Source organism: Martes martes, assembly GCF_963455335.1.
Source record: "Martes martes genome assembly, chromosome: 10".
NCBI classification, from domain to species: domain Eukaryota; kingdom Metazoa; phylum Chordata; class Mammalia; order Carnivora; family Mustelidae; genus Martes; species Martes martes.
In genome coordinates this window covers 110,143,328-110,162,080 of record NC_137898.1, presented here as the reverse complement: position 1 = coordinate 110,162,080, position 18,753 = coordinate 110,143,328, and the positions used below count along the sequence as shown (strand labels likewise).

The 18,753-nt window shown below is 37.8% G+C and overlaps 1 protein-coding gene across 1 annotated transcript in view; it reads left to right on the top strand.

The window, feature by feature from the left end:
• The window catches only part of DDX10 (DEAD-box helicase 10), a 276,083-nt gene that overhangs the window by 10,432 nt on the left and 246,898 nt on the right, over positions 1 to 18,753 (top strand). Inside the window, exons 4-7 of the mRNA XM_080817845.1 lie at positions 465 to 623; positions 8,686 to 8,806; positions 9,618 to 9,807; positions 14,855 to 14,981. Coding sequence (XP_080673971.1) covers positions 465 to 623; positions 8,686 to 8,806; positions 9,618 to 9,807; positions 14,855 to 14,981 — 597 coding nt within the window. The remainder of the gene's footprint in view (positions 1 to 464; positions 624 to 8,685; positions 8,807 to 9,617; positions 9,808 to 14,854; positions 14,982 to 18,753) is intronic.

Sequence of the window (18,753 nt, the reverse complement as noted above, 5' to 3'; positions counted from 1 at the left end):
AGTATTGCAAAACCATTTTTCCCTTAAATCCAATTTTTCATAACGGTGTTTCTCTACAACTAGAAAATTCAGTCACTGTATAATTACAGTAACTACATAGATGAAAGTTTAATGTGGTTTCTGTTCAGAAAATGGTGACAGATATTTTTCCAAAACCTGTTTTAACAGTTTGAGGGCTGCATGTCCCTCTCACTGATGGCCAGTCTCCTGCTGGCAAGGCTGTGGTGGCAGCTGACCTGCCGTGAGGTTTGTGTTCCCTTCCTTCTATGATTTGAGGGATCTGGTGGCTGGAAGAAAAAGAAAAAACAAAGCAAAGAATTTCTTTCTGATTGGATGATACTTGTGACTGATAGTCTTCTGCTTGGAAGGTGCCTTTGATTTGGAGGAGCAGGGTCAGTTCAGGAATCAAAATGCTGCCTCCTGAAGGGACTTACTAAACACAAATTTGCTCTCTTTTTTTTGAGGTGCTGGAAGCCTTATATCGTCTCCAGTGGACGTCAACGGATGGGCTGGGGGTTCTGATTATATCACCTACGAGAGAACTGGCCTATCAGACCTTTGAGGTTCTCCGGAAAGTAGGAAAGAATCATGACTTTTCGGCTGGTCTCATCATTGGTGGAAAGGTTTGTCCTTTTGTCTTGTCCTTCTTTTTTCTATAACTTATATTGGAGCAATGTGGCAGTTGACAGGAAAGAGGTGGAGATTTTATTTAAACCGGTAGGCTGGCATCGTGGTGGGGTCACTATCTTCTAGAGTTCTGCTTATCAGTTTTAAAGGTCCAGAAAGTCTGTTTTTGTGAGGGTATCTGAATTGATCAGGTTCTCTGAGATTAATATACCTTAAACAGCCTGTAAATCTATATGTGAGTTTACTTGGGAAAGGTACCATTTGAGTATTTGGACTAGTTCCTTTTAAGAAAATATCTAAAAGTTTGAATAATTTTGAACTTTGCTGGGTCAGCAGCAGCAGAAAGGAAGACAGTGTTTAAATTTTTTTTTATCTTAACATAATTACATTAGTTTCAGGTGTACAACATACTGATTCAGCAAGTCTATATGTTCTGGTATGCTCACGGCAAGTGCTACCATCTAACACCATACAACACCATTACAGTACCGTTGACTATATTCCCTGTGCTGTGCCTTTTATCCCTGTGACTTAGTTATTTCATACCTGGAAGCTTATATCTTCTACTCCGTTTCACCCATTTTGCCTGTCCCTCTCTGCTCTGGCAATCATTAGTTAGTTTTCTGTATTTACGGGTGTGGTTCTGCTTGTTGTTGTTGTTGTTTTGGCTTTTTTTAGATTCCACATGTAAGTGAAATTATATGGTATTTGTCTTTTTCTGACTTATTTCACTTAAGCATAATATTCTCTGGGTCTGCCCATGTTGTTGCAGGTGGCAAGATCTCATTCTTTTTTATGGCTGAGTAATTTTCCTTTATATATATATACCATATCTTTTTTATCCATTCACCTGTTGATGGACACTTGGGTTGCTTCCATATCTAGGCAACCCAATACATAATACATACATATGTACATAATGCTACAGTGAACATAGGGCTGTACATCCCTCTTCGAATTAGCGTTATTTTCTTTGGATAAATATCCAGAACAGGAATTATTGGATCGTATGGTAGTTCTTTTTTTTTTTTAAAAGGTTTTTATTTATTTATTTATTTGACAGACAGAGATCACAAGTAGGGAGAGAGGCAGGCAGAGAGAGAGGAGGAAGCAGGCTCCCTGCTGAGCAGAGAGCCTGATGCGGGGCTCGATCCCAGGACCCTGGGATCATGACCTGAGCCAAAGGCAGAGGCTTAACCCACTGAGCCACCCAGGCGTCCCTCGTATGGTAGTTCTATTTTTAATTTCTTTGAGGAACCTCCATACTGTTTTCCACAGTGGTTGCATCAGTTCACATTCCCCTCAACAGTGCACAGAGGTTCCCTTTTCACTACATCCTCACCAGTGCTTACTTCTTTTTGATATTAGCCGGTCTGGCAGGTGTGAGATGATACCTCATGGTGGTTTTCATTTGGATTTCTCTGATGATTGGTGACCTGGAGCATCTTTTCATATACCCATTTCCCTTTGGGAAACTGTATGTCTTTGGGAACTGTAGGTCTTGGGGAAAATACCCAAGTCCTAAGCCCACTTTTTAATTGGGTTGTTTGGTTTTTTGGTGTTGAGTTTGTAGAAGTTCTTTATATATATAATATGTATATGACATATATATTATATATAAACAGAATATTATGGGGTATTATATATCTTGTATATATGTAGGATAGTAACCCTTTATCAGATATGTCATTTGCAGATATCTTTTTCCATTTAGTAGATTGCCTTTTCACTTTCTTGTTGGTTTCCTTTGTTGTACAAAAATTTTTTACTTTGATGAAGTCCTAATAGTTTATTTTTGCTTTTGTTTCCCTTGCCTAAGGAGACATATCAAGAGAAATGTTGCTAAGGCCAAGAGATCACTGCTTATGTTTTCTTCTAAGAGTTTTATGCTTTCAGGTCTTATGTTCAAATCTTTAATCCATTTCTAGTTTTTGTATATTGTAAAAGATAGTGGTCCATTTTGACTTTTTTGCATGTATCTGTCCAGTTTTCTTAACACCATCAATAGAAGAGACTGTCTTTTCTCCATTGTATGTTCCTTTCTCTTTTGTCACAGATTACATGTGTAATTTAATTTAATACATGTGTGGGTTTATTTCTGTGCTCTGTATTCTATTACATTGATCTCTGTGTCCATTTCGTGCCAGTACCATACTGTTTTGGTTATGATAGCTTGTAATACAGTTTGAAATCTGGGATTGTGGTACCTCTAGCTTTGTTCTTCTTTCTCAAGTTTGCTTTGGCTCTTTGGGATCTTTGTGGTTTCATGCAAATTTTAGAATTGTTTGTTCGATTTCTGTGAAAATGCCATTGTTATTTCAGTGGGGATTGCATTGAATCTGTAGATTGCTTTGGGTAGTATGGTCGTTTGAACAATGTTTTTACTATCTATGAGTTCTAGATATGTTTCCATTTGTGTAGTCTTCAGCTTCTTTCATGAGTGTCTTAAAGTTTTCAGAGTATGGGTATTTTTTTTTCTTCTCTTTAGTTGTTAATTCCTAGGTATTTTTTTTTTTAATTTTTTATTTTAATAAACATATAATGTATTTTTATCCCCAGGGGTACAGGTCTGTGAATCATCTGGTTTACACATTTCACAGCACTCATCATAGCCCATACCCTCCCCAATGTCCATTTCCCCACCACCCTCTCCCGTCCCCCTTCCCCCCCGCAACCCTCAGTCTGTTTCTTGAGATTGAGTCTTTTATGGTTTGTCTCCCTCCCAATCCCATCTTTTCATTTTTTCTTTTCCTACCTCCCCCCAAACCCCCCCACCTTGCATCTCCCCTTCCTCATATCAAAGAGATCATATGATAGTTATATTTCTCTGATTGACTTATTTCGCTAAGCATGATACCCTCTAGTTAATTCCTAGGTATTTTGTTATTTTTTGGTGCAATCGTAAATGGGACTGTTTTCTTAATTTCTTTCTAATTGCTTGTTATTAGTATATGGAAACACAAATGATTTCTATATGTTAATTTTATATCTGTGACTATACTGAATTCATGTATTAGTTCTCATACTTTTTTGGTTGAGTCTTCAGGGTTTTTTATATATATATATATAGTATCCTGTATCAACAGATGGTGACAGTTTTACTTCTTCCTTTTCAATTGAGTGCCTTTTAGTTCTTTTTCTTGCCTAATTGCTCTGGCTAGGAAAAGCTTTTAGTTTTTTACCGTTGAGTATGATATTAGTTTTGAGTTTGTCATATGTGGCCTTTATTGTATTGAGGTATGTTCCTTCCATATCCACTTCGTTGAGAATTTTTATCATGAGTGGATGTTGAATTTGGTCATATACTTTTTCCGCATCTGTTGAGATCATATGATTTTAATCCTTTGTATTGTTAATATTGTGTATCATGTTGATTTGCAGATGTTGAGCTGTTCTTGCATTTGTGGAATAAATCCCACTTGATCGTGGTGTATGATGCTTGTAATGTATTGTTGGATCTGATTTGCTCATAAATTTTTTTTATCATTTTTTTCCCCATCACAATAAGTATACTCTTTAATCTCCATTCCCTATTTCCCCATCTCTCCACCTACCTTCCCTCCTAACCATCAGTTCTCTGTAGCTAAGAGTCTGTTTCTTGGTTTGCCTCTCTTTCTCTCTCTTGTTTTCCTTTGCTCATTTTTTTTTGTTTCTTAAATTCCACGTATAAGTGACACCATAAAGTATTTTCCTTTCTTTGATTTAGTTAACTTAACATGGTATACTCTAGCTCCATCCGTGTCATTGCAAAAGGAAAGATTTCTTTTTTTTTTTTTTTTTTTATGGTTGAGTGATATTCCATTGTATATATATACCACCTCTTCTCTATACATTCATCAGTTGGATACTTGGACTTCCCATAATTTGGCTTTTGTAGATAATGCTGCTATTCAGGGTGCATGTATCCTTTTGAATGAGTATTTTGTATTCTTTGGGTAAATATCTAGTAGTGAGATTGCTGGATCCTAGGATAGTTCTATTTTTAACTTTTTTTTTTTTAAGATTTCATTTATTTATTTGACAGACAGAGATCACAAGTAGGCAGAGAGGCAGGCAGAGAGAAAGAGAGGGAAGCAGGCTCTCCACTGAGCAGAGAGCCCGATGTGGGGCTTGATCCCAGGACCCCGGGATCATGACCCGAGCTGAAGGCAGAGGCTTTAACCCACTGAGCCACCCAGGTGCCCCTAACTTTTTTAGTTTTCTGAAGGGCTCTTTAGACAAAGGTGTCTAGTATTTCTTTTTTTAAGATTTTATTTATTTATATATTAGAGAGAGAGAGTGCGAGTGCCTGCACAAGCTGGAGGAGAGGGATGAGGAGGAGGAGGGACAGGCAAACTGCGCTGAGCACAGAGCCCCACATGGGGCTCAATCTCATGACCCTGAGATCATGACCTGAGCTTAAATTGAGTCCAACACTTAACCAGCTGCACCACCTGGGTGCCCCTATTTTTAACTTTTTGAGGAACCTCGATATTGTTTTCCAGAGTGGCTGTACCAGCTTGCATTCCAACCAGTAGTGCAAAAGTGTTCATTTTTCTCCACATCCTTGTCAGCACCTGTTTTTTCTTGTGTTGTTGATTTTAGCTGTTCTGACCGGTGTGAGACCTATCTCATTGTGGTTTTGATTTGCATTTCCCTGATGATGAGTAATGTTGAGGATCTTTTCATGTGTCTGTTGGCCATCCATATGGCTTCTTTGGGAAAATGATAGCCTTCTGCCCATTTTTTAATTGGATTATTTGTGTATTGAGTTATATCAGTTCTTTATATATTTTGGATATTAATGCTTATCAGATATGTCATTTGCAAATATCTTCTCCCATCATATAGATTGTCTCAGTTTTGCTGACTTGTTAACTTTGCTGTGCAGAAACTTTTTATTTTGACATAGTCCCAGTAGTGTATTTTTGCTTTTATTTCCCTTACCTCAGACATACCTAGAAAAATGTTCCTATGGGTGACATCAGAGATTATGTCTATGCTCTCATCAAGAATTTTCATGGTTTCAAGTCTTAACATTTAAGTCTCTAATCCATTTTATTTTTGTGTATGGTGTAACAAAGTGCTCTAGTTTAATTCTTTTGCATGTGGCTCTCCAGTTTTCCCGATATTCTTGGAGAGGCTAACTTTATCTCATTGGATAGCCTTTTCTACTTCGTCGAATATTAGTTGACCCTATAGTTGTGGGTAGACTTCTGTGTATTATTCATTTAACCTTTGTGTCTATTTTTTTTTAACATTTTTTTTAAAAGATTCTATTTATTTATTTGACAGACAGAGAGCACAAGTAGGCAGAGAGGCAGGCAGATAGAGAGGAGGGGATTCAGGCTTCCCGCTGAGCAGAGAGCCTGATGTGGGACTCGATCCCAGGATCCCGGGATCAAGACCCGAGCCAAAGGCAGCAGCTTAACCCACTGAGCCACCCAGGCGCCCCACTTTGTGTCTGTTTTTATGCCAGTATTATATACTGTTTTAATCACTACCACTTTGTAGTGTAACTTGAAATCTGGAATTGTGATACCTCCAGTTTTGTGTTTTTTTTTTTTTTTTTTTTTTTTTTTTAAAGATTTATTTATTTATTTATTTGACAGAGAGAGATCACAAGTAGGCAGATAGGCAGGCAAAGAGAGAGAGAGAGGGAAGCAGGCTCCCTGCTGAGCAGAGAGCCCGACATGGGACTCGATCCCAGGACCCTGAGATCATGACCCGAGCCGAAGGCAGCGGCTTAACCCACTGAGCCACCCAGGCGCCCCTGTGTTTGTTTTTTTAAGATTGCTTTGGCTATTCAAAGTCTTTTGTGGCTCCATACAGATTTTAGTATTATTTGTTCTAGTTCTATGAAAAATGGTATTGGTATTTTGATAAGAATTGTATTAAGTATGAGTTTCCTAATATTTTGTTGAGGATTTTTGCATCTGTGTTTATCAGAGATAGTGGTCAATAGTTTTCTTTTTTCTTTCCTTTCCTTTTTTTTTTTTTTTTTGTGGTGTTATTGTCTGATTTTGGTATGTGCGTAATGCTTGTCCTGTGAAATGAGTTTGGGAGTGTGCCTTCCTCTTCAATTTTTGGGATAAGTTTGAGGAAGACAGGTATTAACTCTTCTTTAAGTGTTAGAACTCACCTGTGAAGCTGCCCAGTCCTGGACTTGTTGTTTGGGAGTGTTAAAAGTATTGGTTCGATTTCATTACTTGTAATCAGTCTTTACAGATTGTCTCTTTGTGATTCAGTCTTGGAAGGTTGTGTGTTTCTAGGAATTTATTGTTATCTAGATTTTTCAGCTTGTTGTAATGTAATTCTAGTTGTCACTTTAATTATTTTTATTTCTGTGGTGTTGGCTGTTTTATCAGTTTTTAAAAAGTCTTTTCCACAGAACCAGCTTTCATTCTATTGATATTTTCTATTGTTTGTTTGTTTGTTTGTTTTTAAAGATTATATTTCAGAGAGAGGATAAGTGAGGGGAGAGGCAGAGGGAGAAGGACAAGCAGACTCCCCGCTGAGCAGGGAGCCCGAAGTGGGACTGGATCCCAGGACTTGGGACTTGATCCCAGGACCCTGAGATGGTGATCTGAACTGAAGGCAGACGCTTAACCTACTGAACCACCCAGGCACCCCTTCTGTTGTCTTTTGAGACTCTCATTTATTTCCACTCTGATCTTTATGTCTTTCCTTCTGATAACTTTGGGCTTTATCTGTTCTTTTTCTGGTTCCTGTTGGTGTAAAGTTAAATTGTTTATTTTGGCATTTTTCTTGTTTTTTGAGTTAGGCCTGTATCACTATGATGGTTGTTATGATTTCAGTCTTCAATTTGAGACTGATTTTGTGGCCTAACACGTGGTCTGTCTTGGAGAATGGTCTATTTATACTTAAAAATTATGTGTATTCTGAATTTTTAGATGAAATGTTTTGTACATACCTGTTAAGTTCATGTGGTCTAATGTATTGTTTAAGTCCAATGTTTCCTCATTGATTTTCTGTCCCGATAATCTATCCATTGATGTAGGTGGGGTATTAAAGTCTCCTACTATTAGGGTATCGCTGTCAATTTCTCCCTTTAGTCTGTTAATATTTTTTGTGTTTACATGCTTCTGTGTTTGGTGCATAAATATATCCACTTTTTTTGGATTGATCCCTTTATCATTATATAATGCCCTTTTTTGTTTTTTTGTTACAGTCATTGTTTTAAAGTCAGTTTTGTCTGATCCTCCAGCTTTCTGGAGTAGAAGATGGTTTTGAGGAATGTTGATTTTAGCTCATGGTGGAACCTGCTACGCAACTTCTGGTCTTCCTGCTAGTATACCTGGTGTCCTTGTTTGTGCTACAGTCTCTTCTAAACTGCGAGGATAATACTTGAGTTCTTGAATTTATATGCAGATATATGCAAAGAAGGAGTAGCATCATAAGCCCTCACATACTCATGTATCTGTCATGCATCTTTAACAACTAACATTCTGTGGTTCTTGTTTCAAGGAGACAACTTCTAGAACGTAGAGAGCGCATGGTATCAGAGCCTCCCTAGGGCCTCTGGGTTCTAACTTAAATAATGGCAGTGATTCCAGTGTAAGTTCTGGCAGATGTAAAGAAGTGAAGACTTGGAGCATTTTTTTTTTTTTTAAGATTTTATTTATTCATTTGACAGAGAGAGATCACAAGCAGGCAGAGTGGCAGGCAGAGAGAGAGGAGGAAGCAGGCTCCCCGCGGAGCAGAGAGCCCGATGTGGGGCTCGATCCCAGGACCCTGAGATCATGACCTGAGGTGAAGGCAGAGGCTTTAACCCACTGAGTGCCCCGACTTGGAGCATTTATAGGAAATTTTTCTTGGCCTCAGGATCCTGGCTATAATTAAGGATCTTCATGCACTCTGAGCTCTTTAGGCCTTCACTTAGGACTTTTATTTGCCCCCAAATTTGGATGTGCTGCAGAAATACAAGGGGAATCATATCTCTTTGTAGGGTATCTACATTGCTATGATGAAATGACACATGCACATGGCTCTTATAGTTTTGATACACAGGCTGCTCAGTGATGTGTCTGTGTAATCAAAAGAAACAACTGTTTTCAGGATCTGAAACACGAAGCTGAGAGGATCAATAACATAAATATACTTGTTTGCACTCCGGGTCGGCTTCTTCAACACATGGATGAAACAATATGTTTTCATGCTACCAATCTCCAAATGTTAGGTGAGTCTAATGAATTTCTGATGAAACAATCTGAGATTTAGGAGAGAAACCTCATAAATTTTAATGATAGAAATTTTTAATCTTAATATTTATTTAATAAAACATCTGAGAAATAACCTGAAACAATTTGTTGGCATAGGGGTTCTGAACCCAGAGAGTACAGCTAGACTTTTTTTTTTTTTTTTTTTTTTTTTTTTTTTAAAGATTTTATTTATTTATTTGACAGAGAGAGATCACAAGTAGGCAGAGAGGCAGGCAGAGAGAGAGGAGGAAACAGGCTTCCTGCTGAGCAGAGAGCCCGATGTGGGGCTCGATCCCAGGACCCTGGGATCATGACCTGAGCCGAAGGCAGAGGCTTTAACCCACTGAGCCACCGAGGCGCCCCTACTTTTTTTTTTTTTTTTAATGGTCTAAACAATATAAGTAGTTGTATATGAAATTAGACACTTCAGTATTTGACATTGCTAAGAATTGATCTTTTAAGCTATATCCACTTCTGGTGATATTACCAAATGTGGTTTTTTAAAAAAAGTCTATTTTGTAATAATTCTAGGTTTACTGTTGCACTGATAGTATAGGGAGTCCCTCCCCCAGTTTCCTGTGGTACAACACCATACACGACTGTGGTACTTTTGTCAGAATGAAGATTGACATTGGTCCATTACATAAATTCCAGACTTTATTGGATTTCACCAGTTTTTCCACTAATGCCCTTTTTTTCTCTTCTAGGATCCAGTCCAGATACTAGTTTACATTTAGCCTAATGTGTATTTTAAATGTTGTAGTTCACCTTGAATTTTCTCTTTTTTAGTTCTTGATGAAGCAGATAGAATCTTGGATATGGGCTTTGCTGATACCATGAATGCTATTATTGAAAACCTTCCCAAGAAACGTCAGACTTTACTCTTTTCAGCTACACAAACCAAATCTGTAAAGGACCTTGCACGCTTGAGTTTGAAAAACCCTGAGTATGTCTGGGTTCATGAAAAAGCAAAATACAGGTATGAACTATTTAAAACCATATTTAATTTAAACAAAAATCAGTGTTCTTGTGCCAGTACCATGCTGTCTTGGTGATCACAGTTTTGTAGTAAAGCTTGAAATCTGGCAACTGTTGAGTGAAATAAGTCAAGCAGAGAGAGTCAATTATCATATGGTTTTACTTACTTCTGGAGCATAAGGAATAACATGGAGGGCATTGGGAGAAGGAGAGGAGAAGTGAGTTAGGGGAAATTGGAGGGGGAGACAAACCATGAAAGACTGTGGACTCTGAGAAACAAACAGGGTTTTGGAGGGGAGGGAGGTGGGGGTTGGGTGAGCCTGGTGGTGGGTATTAAGGAAGGCATGTATTGCATGGAGCACTGGGTATGGTGCATAATCAATGAATCTTGGAACAGTGAAAAAAAAATTAAATTAAAAAAAATCAATGTTCTTTTTAGTATAAGAATTTGACATTTTAAATTAATACTACTTTTTAGGAAATAAGACATCATTTTATGTGTTGTGACATATGGGAAGCATAGTAAAATATATTAGTTAAAATTATTTAAATATTTGATCCCCCTTTAAATGTGGGAATACTATGGTACAGTCTTTTTCAAAATGTGGTCTGGGGAACATAAGATATTAACATCTCTTTCCATAAGATATTAACAGGTATTTATTAATAACTACACCTGCATAAAATGAGGGGCAGTGGGGTTGTGTGGCTATGTGGGAAATGGGTTGGGGGAAATGGATTTTAAAGCATATTTTGATACAAGTGGAAGTTTGTATATGTATATTTGGTATGAATCATTGTAGATTGTGGACATGCTTGACTTGCAGAAATATTTTCTGGTGAACGTAGGTAGGATCTGTATTGAAGATCTCAATTCAACCTACCATTATCTCTATCTTAACTTCTATTTCTTCCTATGAAGTGTTAGTCTAGAAAGAAATAGTTTGGGGAAAAGGATGGCTTATCCTCTTGGAAGGTTTTTAAATGCTGGGAATGTGGGCCTTGATGCCCACATTAACTTTGTTCAGCTAATATATGTCTAGGATTAAAGAAAGCCCTAGAAGAGGCCAGACTCTATGCTTCTAGGTGATCTTAATGGATGAACTTGAGTGCTGGTATCTTTGGTTATCAAGAACTCAGGAATGGCATAGCAGGAGATTCTTGAGGTAGTTTCCTCCTTAGCTTACTGTGGAGGAGACAGTGGTCCTTGTTTATAAGGTTGTATTGGGATAGCTATTGACATTCTTGGTACAATTAATAGTCTAAAGATTGTCTAGGTCTTTAGATTATCTTCTTTGATCTTTCTGCTGTTTGTCTTCTCACTATTTTCAAGACCCTTTAGTGTTTTTACCAGACATGAATTTTTCAGTCATTAGGTGGTCGCTAATGACCAACTCTGCTCTGAGCAGAGTTAGAAAAAACTGAATGCAATATTTGTCTATTTCAAAAATGATTTTTAAAAATGATTTTATTTGAGAGAGAGAGACTGCACATGAATGGGGAGAGAGGGGTAGAGGGAGGGACTCTGTGGTGAGTGTGAAGTGCCAAGCAGGGCTTGATCTCATGACCCTGAAATCATGACCTGAGCTGAAACTAAGAATTGGACACTTAACCGACTGAGCCATCTAGGCGATGATTATTGAAATGCAGTTCCATCACTTACAATAGGGCTTTCAGAAACCATGTCTTCAGTGACATAATTGACAACTGTGGGGTGTATGGTAATAACTGTAGCATTCTTTAATCTCCTGTTCACCAGAGTGCTACAAAAAGCAGATACTGTTGTGAATTTTGTCTCCTTGTTGAAGTTTCTTTTCCAGCCATTAATTTGGTTAAAATACCATGGGAAAATCATAGTCAAGATTATTTTTAATCTCATTTTGTTATTTTAATCTTATAATTAAGACATTATAGAGTATCTGCTCTCAAATCATGTAGGACCAGAAAAGTAATTTAAAAGTTAGATCTTTTTTTCTTTCTTTCTTTTTTTTTTTTAATGTTATTTATTTGTCAGAGAGAGAGAGAGAACGAGTGTGCGAGTAAGCGCACAGGCAGGGGGAGTGGCAGGCAGAGGGAGAGAGAGAAGCAGGCTCCTTGCAGAGTAAGGGAAACCCGATATGGGACTCGATCCCAGGACTCTGGGATCATGACCTGAGCCGAAGGCATGGCTTAACCAATCTGAGCCACCCAGGTGCCCCTAAAAGTTAGATCTTTCTGAAGTTGTGTATGTTTTGTGTATTTTGTGTATTTTTCTAAGTATACCAGTATTTTTTTTAATATATATTGCTTTTGTAATGAAATGGTGCTTCTAATGAATTTTTTTTTTGGGAGAAAAGATTATATTTGGATCATTGTAATTTGCTGTGTTTTACAATGAATATAAGTTGAATTCTGTGGTGAATTATGAACCATTTCAAATTTGAGATGGATATGCTGAGCTTATGTTATTAGGTGCATAGAAATTTAGTATTACATTTCCTATTAGCATCATTAATCATTATGAAGTATTACTCTTTATCTCTACTAATACTTTTCGCATTGACGTTTAGTTTGATATTAGTCTCCCTATAACAACTTTCTCTTGGTTCATGTTTGCATGGTGAGTCCTCTGTTCATTTACTCTTTACATTATATACACCCTCATATTTTATTTTATTTTTTATTTCTTTTCAGCGTAACAGAATTCATTGTTTATGCACCACACCCAGTGCTCTATGCAATACATGCCCTCCATAATACCCACTACCTGGCTCCCCCAACCTCCCACCCCCCGCCCCTTCAAAACCCTCAGATTGTTTTTCAGAGTCCATAGTCTCTCATGGTTCATCTCCCCTTCCAGTTTCCCTCAACTCCCTTCTCCTCTCCATCTCCCTGTGTCCTCCATGTTATTTGTTATGCTCCACAAGTAAGTGAAACCATATGATAATTGACTCTCTCTGCTTGACTTATTTCACTCAGCATCATCTCTTCCAGTCCCATCCATGTTGCTACAAAAGTTGAGTCTTCATCCTTTCTGATGGAGGCATAATACTCCATAGTGTATATGGACCACATCTTCCTTATCCATTCGTCCGTTGAAGGGCATCTTGGTTCTTTCCACAGTTTGGTGACCGTGGCCATTGCTGCTATAAACATTGGGGTACAGATGGCCCTTCTTTTCACTACATCTGTATCTTTGAACGCCCTTATATTTTAGATTTGACTTAGTAAGCAACATATGGTTCTCTTATCAAGTATGATAATTGCTTTGCAACTGGCGAATTTAGTTCATTGATCTATAACTTATATTATTTAAGTTTCTACCCCTTTCCATTGTGGCTTCATTGTGAAATATTTTAAGATTTTATTTATTTATTTGTTAGAGAGAGAGGAGTGAGAGTGAGCACAAGCAGACAGAGTGGCAGGCAGAGGCAGAGGGAGAAGCAGGCTCCCTGCTGAGCAAGGAGCCTGATGTGGGACTTAATCCCAGGACGCTGGGATCATGACCTGAGCTGAAGGCAGCCGCTTAACCAACTGAGCCACCCAGGCGTCCCTTTTGTGAAATATTTTAATTTCATACATTTTAAACTCCATAAGCTGTTAATTACTTTTTGAAACATCAGTATTTATTTATATTTATCCAAATAGTTATTCTTTATGGTATTTTTATGTCTTGTGCACAAAAGAATTTCCTTTTTAGTTCAGGTTTACTGGTGTAAAAATTCTGTTTTGACTTTTCTGAGAACGTCTTTATTCTTTGTTTTGGAAGGATATCTTGGCAGGTTTTTTTCTTCAAAGATACCTTTGTATTGTTCTAACTTCTATTATTGTAAGCTGACCGTTTTCTTGTTGCTTTGAAGATACTGTGTATTGTTTAAGATTTTCTTATCTTTGATTCTCAGGGAAACCATGAGTGATTATTTATTTATTTATTTATTTATTTGGTGGCAGGTAGATGTTGTAAGGACAGATGACCTTAATCTGGGCTACCCAGGCTTTTATTTTTATTTTTTATTTTTAAAGATTTTATTCATTTATTTGACACAGAGAGAGAGAGTACAAGCAGGGGGAACAAGAGAGAGTACAGGCTGAGGGAGAAGCAGGGACCCCGATGCAGGACCCGATCCCAGGACCCTGGGATTATAACCCGAGCCGAAGGCAGCCGCTTAAGTGACTGAGCCACCCAGGCACCCTAGCCCGGCTTTTAGAGTCTGGGGCTGTTCTCTTTCTTTTCTGTGTTTGTTCTGCCTTGAGTCCTGGCTGGGTTATTGCCCTTCCGGGGGTTTCAGCTGAGAGGTGTGGGTTAGCAGAGCTGTTCCATCCGGGCAGGCTTGAACTTCATAGTCCTGAGACTGCCAGGATCTCTGCTCAGCTCTGAGCTTCTCAGTTGGTGCTTTTTGTTTATTTTCACTCATTTTGCTGTGTGTGTGTGTATGTGTGTTTAGGAGTTGTCACACTTCTCATGGGAAAACTTTATGAAGAAATTAAGATTCAGTGTTTTGTTGGCTACTTCTCTCTAGGATCTGGACTGTCATATTTAGGCCTAAGGTTGCTCTCCTGTGTTTTGCAGATAATAGATGCTTTGAGGGAAAAGTGGAAATTAATATGGGGCTTGCCTCAGGGCATGTCTGTTGTCTTTTTCAGTACTTCAGTTCCTAGCCTACTTGGTTGCTCTCTTGCTTTCTGTTTTTTTGTTTTGTATTTAATCCAGGCTTTATAGTTAGTGCTGTGGGCCACCAGAGTATTAATCTGATACAAACAACCCCTTTATGGCAGGAATGATAGCTTTTTAATCTTAAAGTTTTAGCAGCCAGTGATGATTATTGCCTAGATCCATTATTTTATTAGGATATGCAAAACTGTGATAATCTGATTCTATTTCTAATTTCTAAAACGTTCTCTTTCACAGTATATGTATGTGTATGAGAAATTTGTTGGAAAGACATGCTGCTGTGTATATACATCTATATCTATATCTCTCTCTATATTTTTTCCCCCCAGGGGTCTGGATTTCAAAGGTAACCAATGTGGTATATTTTTAATGTTTTTCCTCCTCTTATTTCCATAAGCACCCCTGCCACTTTGGAACAGAACTACATAGTTTGTGAGCTGCAGCAAAAAATAAGTGTGTTGTATTCCTTCTTGAGAAGCCACCTGAAGAAGAAAAGTATTGTATTTTTCTCCAGTTGTAAAGAGGTACTGAATGATTAAGAAATTCATGTTGAATCATCCTATTTAAAATAGCCGATTTCCATTAGATAAATAGCAGTTTCTTCTGTTCTAATAACTACAGTGCTAGAGGTGGTGAGGAGTATGATAAATAGGCGTGAATACTGGTAGAACAAACCATTGAATGGCTAGATTAACCACAGGTCTTTATAATCTGACACCTACCCTCTGTGAATACTGAACTGAATGTGCCATTTATTTCCATGCTTTGATGTCCTTTATCATGCTGATCTCTGGAATGCCCTCCTGCATTCCTTTACACTAATGTGTTGAATGCCCTGTAAGGCTAAGCTCAAATGTTACATCTGGAGGTCCTTCTGTGATACTCCCGATCCCCTTGTTATAATCAGCGATTTCCCTCTATCCTTCCATAGGATATATGTCTTAAATTTAGTTAACACATTTGTTTAACACTAGCCATGTGCTTGAATAAAGCATTCAGTGATAAATAAGAAAGTCTCTTCCCTTAAAGAGAAGGGACCTTGAATGACTTTTATGTCACTTTTCTCTCTATATTTCAGATTACCTGAGCATACATAGTTGTTGGCATATAGTAGGTAGATTCTAGACTACAGCTTTTTAAGTACTTAGCGAGGTAAATATAACAGTAAGTTTCCCTCCAGCTTATAGGAAAGATAAGTAATGGTTTGTCTGTTGTACTCTTGTCCTTTTCTGTCTTTACTCTTTTTAGGAAACTTCTTCATTTCCATGGCTTTAAATGCCATCTGTGTTCTAACACCTGCCACATCAACATCTCAAGCCCTGACCACTCTCCTGAGCCCCAGATTTGTGTATCCACTTAAATACTAGAGATTTCCAGTTGAGTGTCTTGAGGGTATCTCAAGTTTAAAATAAGAAAAGCAATTTAAGATTTCATATTCTGAAGATCTACTCCTTCCCATTTCTTCCCCATCTCAAATGACTGAATCCTTAATTGTTTCCTGTCTTCGTCTCATTGTCAATATAGTGGTAACTCGCATTAGCTCTACCACCTCTCACCACACCTCATGCTATCACTAAATCTAAGCCGTGCTTAACTTTCTCTTACTCATGGCTGGTCTCTTCATTCCCACACTCTCTTTCCTATAGTTATCGCACATTCTAGCCAGAGTGATCTTGGAAAATTGTCCACCTCAGTAAGCTTTTTCAAGAGCAGGAATTTAAGGGCAGTTTTCATTCAGGAGATGCAAACTGTAGAAAGTTTTTATGTTCTCAGTTGACCCTTCCTAGGTTTGCATATGCATTTTTGAGCTTGGTTTGCCTGAGAGTGCATCTGTCATCTGCAGGTTCACCTTTCCCCTCCTCCCTTTGCATGATAGCCCTTTTAGAACTGCAAAAGAAGGGCATGAGTGCATCCATCTGTCATCTTCCTGGTGCATTGTCTCAGGACCTGAGAACCTTCCTGGCACCAGGAGCATTGCTGTTCAGAAAGTGAATGGCTCTAAGGACAAGGTAACAGGTTTTTTGTGGTTCAGTTGGCTTACCATTCTTTGCTTTTAACAAAATTTGTAGGGAGACTTAATGGACTTCTTAGGTGATAGATTTTTAGAAATTTTATTTATCATCATTTTGGAATATAGGAGTTCAAAGAGTTAAGGTTCTTTCCAGTACATATTCTTTTTTTAAAATTTATTTTTAGAATTCCAGTATAATTTTACATATAGGGTTGCATTAGCTTCACGTGTATAATATAGTGGTTCATTAATTCTATATATTATTCAGTGCTCACCACGATAAGTGTACTTAATCCCCATCACCTGTTTCACCCACCTTCCCTCTGGCAACGACTAGTTCTCTAAAGAGTCTGTTTTTTTGTTTGTCTATTTTTGTCTTTGTTTGCTATTTTCTTAAATCCATACATGAGTGAAATCATATGGCATTTGTCTTTCTCTGATTTATTTCACTTAACGTTATACTTTCTAGATCCATGTTGTTGTAAATGGCAAGGTTTCATTCTTTTTTGTGGCTGAGTAATATTCCATTGTGTATATGTATCACCTATTCTTTATCCATTCATCCCTGCATGTTACTTGATTCCCTGTCTTGGCTATTGTAAATAATGCTGCAGTAAACATAGGGCTGCATATATCATTTTGAATTAGTATTTTTGTTTACTTCGGGTAAAGACCCCATAGTGGAATTGCTGGGTCATATAGTATTCCTATTTTTAATTTTTTGAGGAACCTTCATATTGTTTTCCTTAGTGACTGCACCAGTTTGCATTCCTACCATCAGTGCGCCATGGTTCCATCTAGTACATTTTCTTTATTTTCATGAAGAGATTTTCTTAACATGCATATTAGAAAGAGAAAATAGGAATAAAATAATGCGGTACTCTGCCTCAATCTACCAGTTAGTAGTATTCATTTATTAATATGTAAACTAAAGAGAAATAAAGCTAACAGCTCCATTTACTTCCATATAAGAAGAGATGTAATAACATCCAGTGTTGTATAACAAAATTATTATGTTAATTAGTTCTTCTTGTTTTGCCTTTAAAAAAATATTTATTTATTTCTTTATTTAAAGAGCACTTGCAAGTCAGGGGTGCAGAAGGAGAGAGAGAAGCAGGCTCACCATGGAGCAGGGAGCCTGACACAGGGCTTGATCCATGATCCTGAGATCATGAGCTGAAGGCAGACACTCAATCCACTGAGCCACCCAGGAACCTCTTTGTTTTGCTTTTTATCAAATTCTGACATTTCTTGTACTGGTCAGTTCTATGCTAATGAAGTATAGCTTAGTCTGAGAATTTTTAATAGCTTTATGCCCACAGGAAATTAGAAATTAAAACTGATATTCATTATTTTATCATAGAAAGTTGTGAATATTGTTAATATAATCAAAAGACTTTGAAGCATAAAACTATTAAGTTAAAATTCTGTGGGGTCAGAAAGTTGACATAAGAGTTCAAGGAGGGGGTGCCTGGGTGGCTCAGTGGGTTAAAGCCTCAGCCTCTGGATGTATATGGAATATTCGGCTTAAGTCATGATCCCAGGTTCCTGGGATCAAGCCCCACATCGGGCTCTCTGCTCAGCAGGGAGCCTGCTTCCTCCTCTCTCTCTGCCCGCCTCTCTGCCTGCTTGTGATCTCTGTCTGTCAAATAAATAAATAAATAAAGTCTTAAAAAAAAAAAAAGAGTTCACGGAGGAAAATAAATGCAAAATTTCTTAAGTTTATTTTGTCTCTAATTTTTTCAAGGGCTTACTTCTTTGTAGCAGTTTTAGGTTCATAGCGAAGTTGAGGAGCCTTCTTTCACACAGGCATGACCTTTATTATTTTTTCATATTTTAAAAATGATTGTGGGGGGGCGTCTGGGTGGCTCAGTGGGTTAAGCCGCTGCCTTCAGCTCAGGTCATGGTCTCAGGGTCCTGGGATCGAGTCCCGCATCGGGCTTTCTGCTCAGCAGGGAGCCTGCTTCCCTCTCTCTCTCTCTGCCTGCCTCTCTGCCTACCTGTGATCTCTCAAAAAAAAAAAAAAAAGATTGTGGGGATCAAATTGCTCTGCTACTTAGAATCTATTGGATACATGTGTAAGAAGTTTATTTTAAATTCTCAGCATTTATAATATATCAGAAATTACAGTTTTTGCAATTAATTATATTTGGAAAAATGTCCACTATCAAGTTGAAAATGTAAAGGGAGCATATTTTTTAAAAAATTCTCATAGGAAATAATGTGATCAAAAAGTGCTTGAAGACCTCACCTCTAAGACTGCATTTTCCCTTCTCTGCTCCACA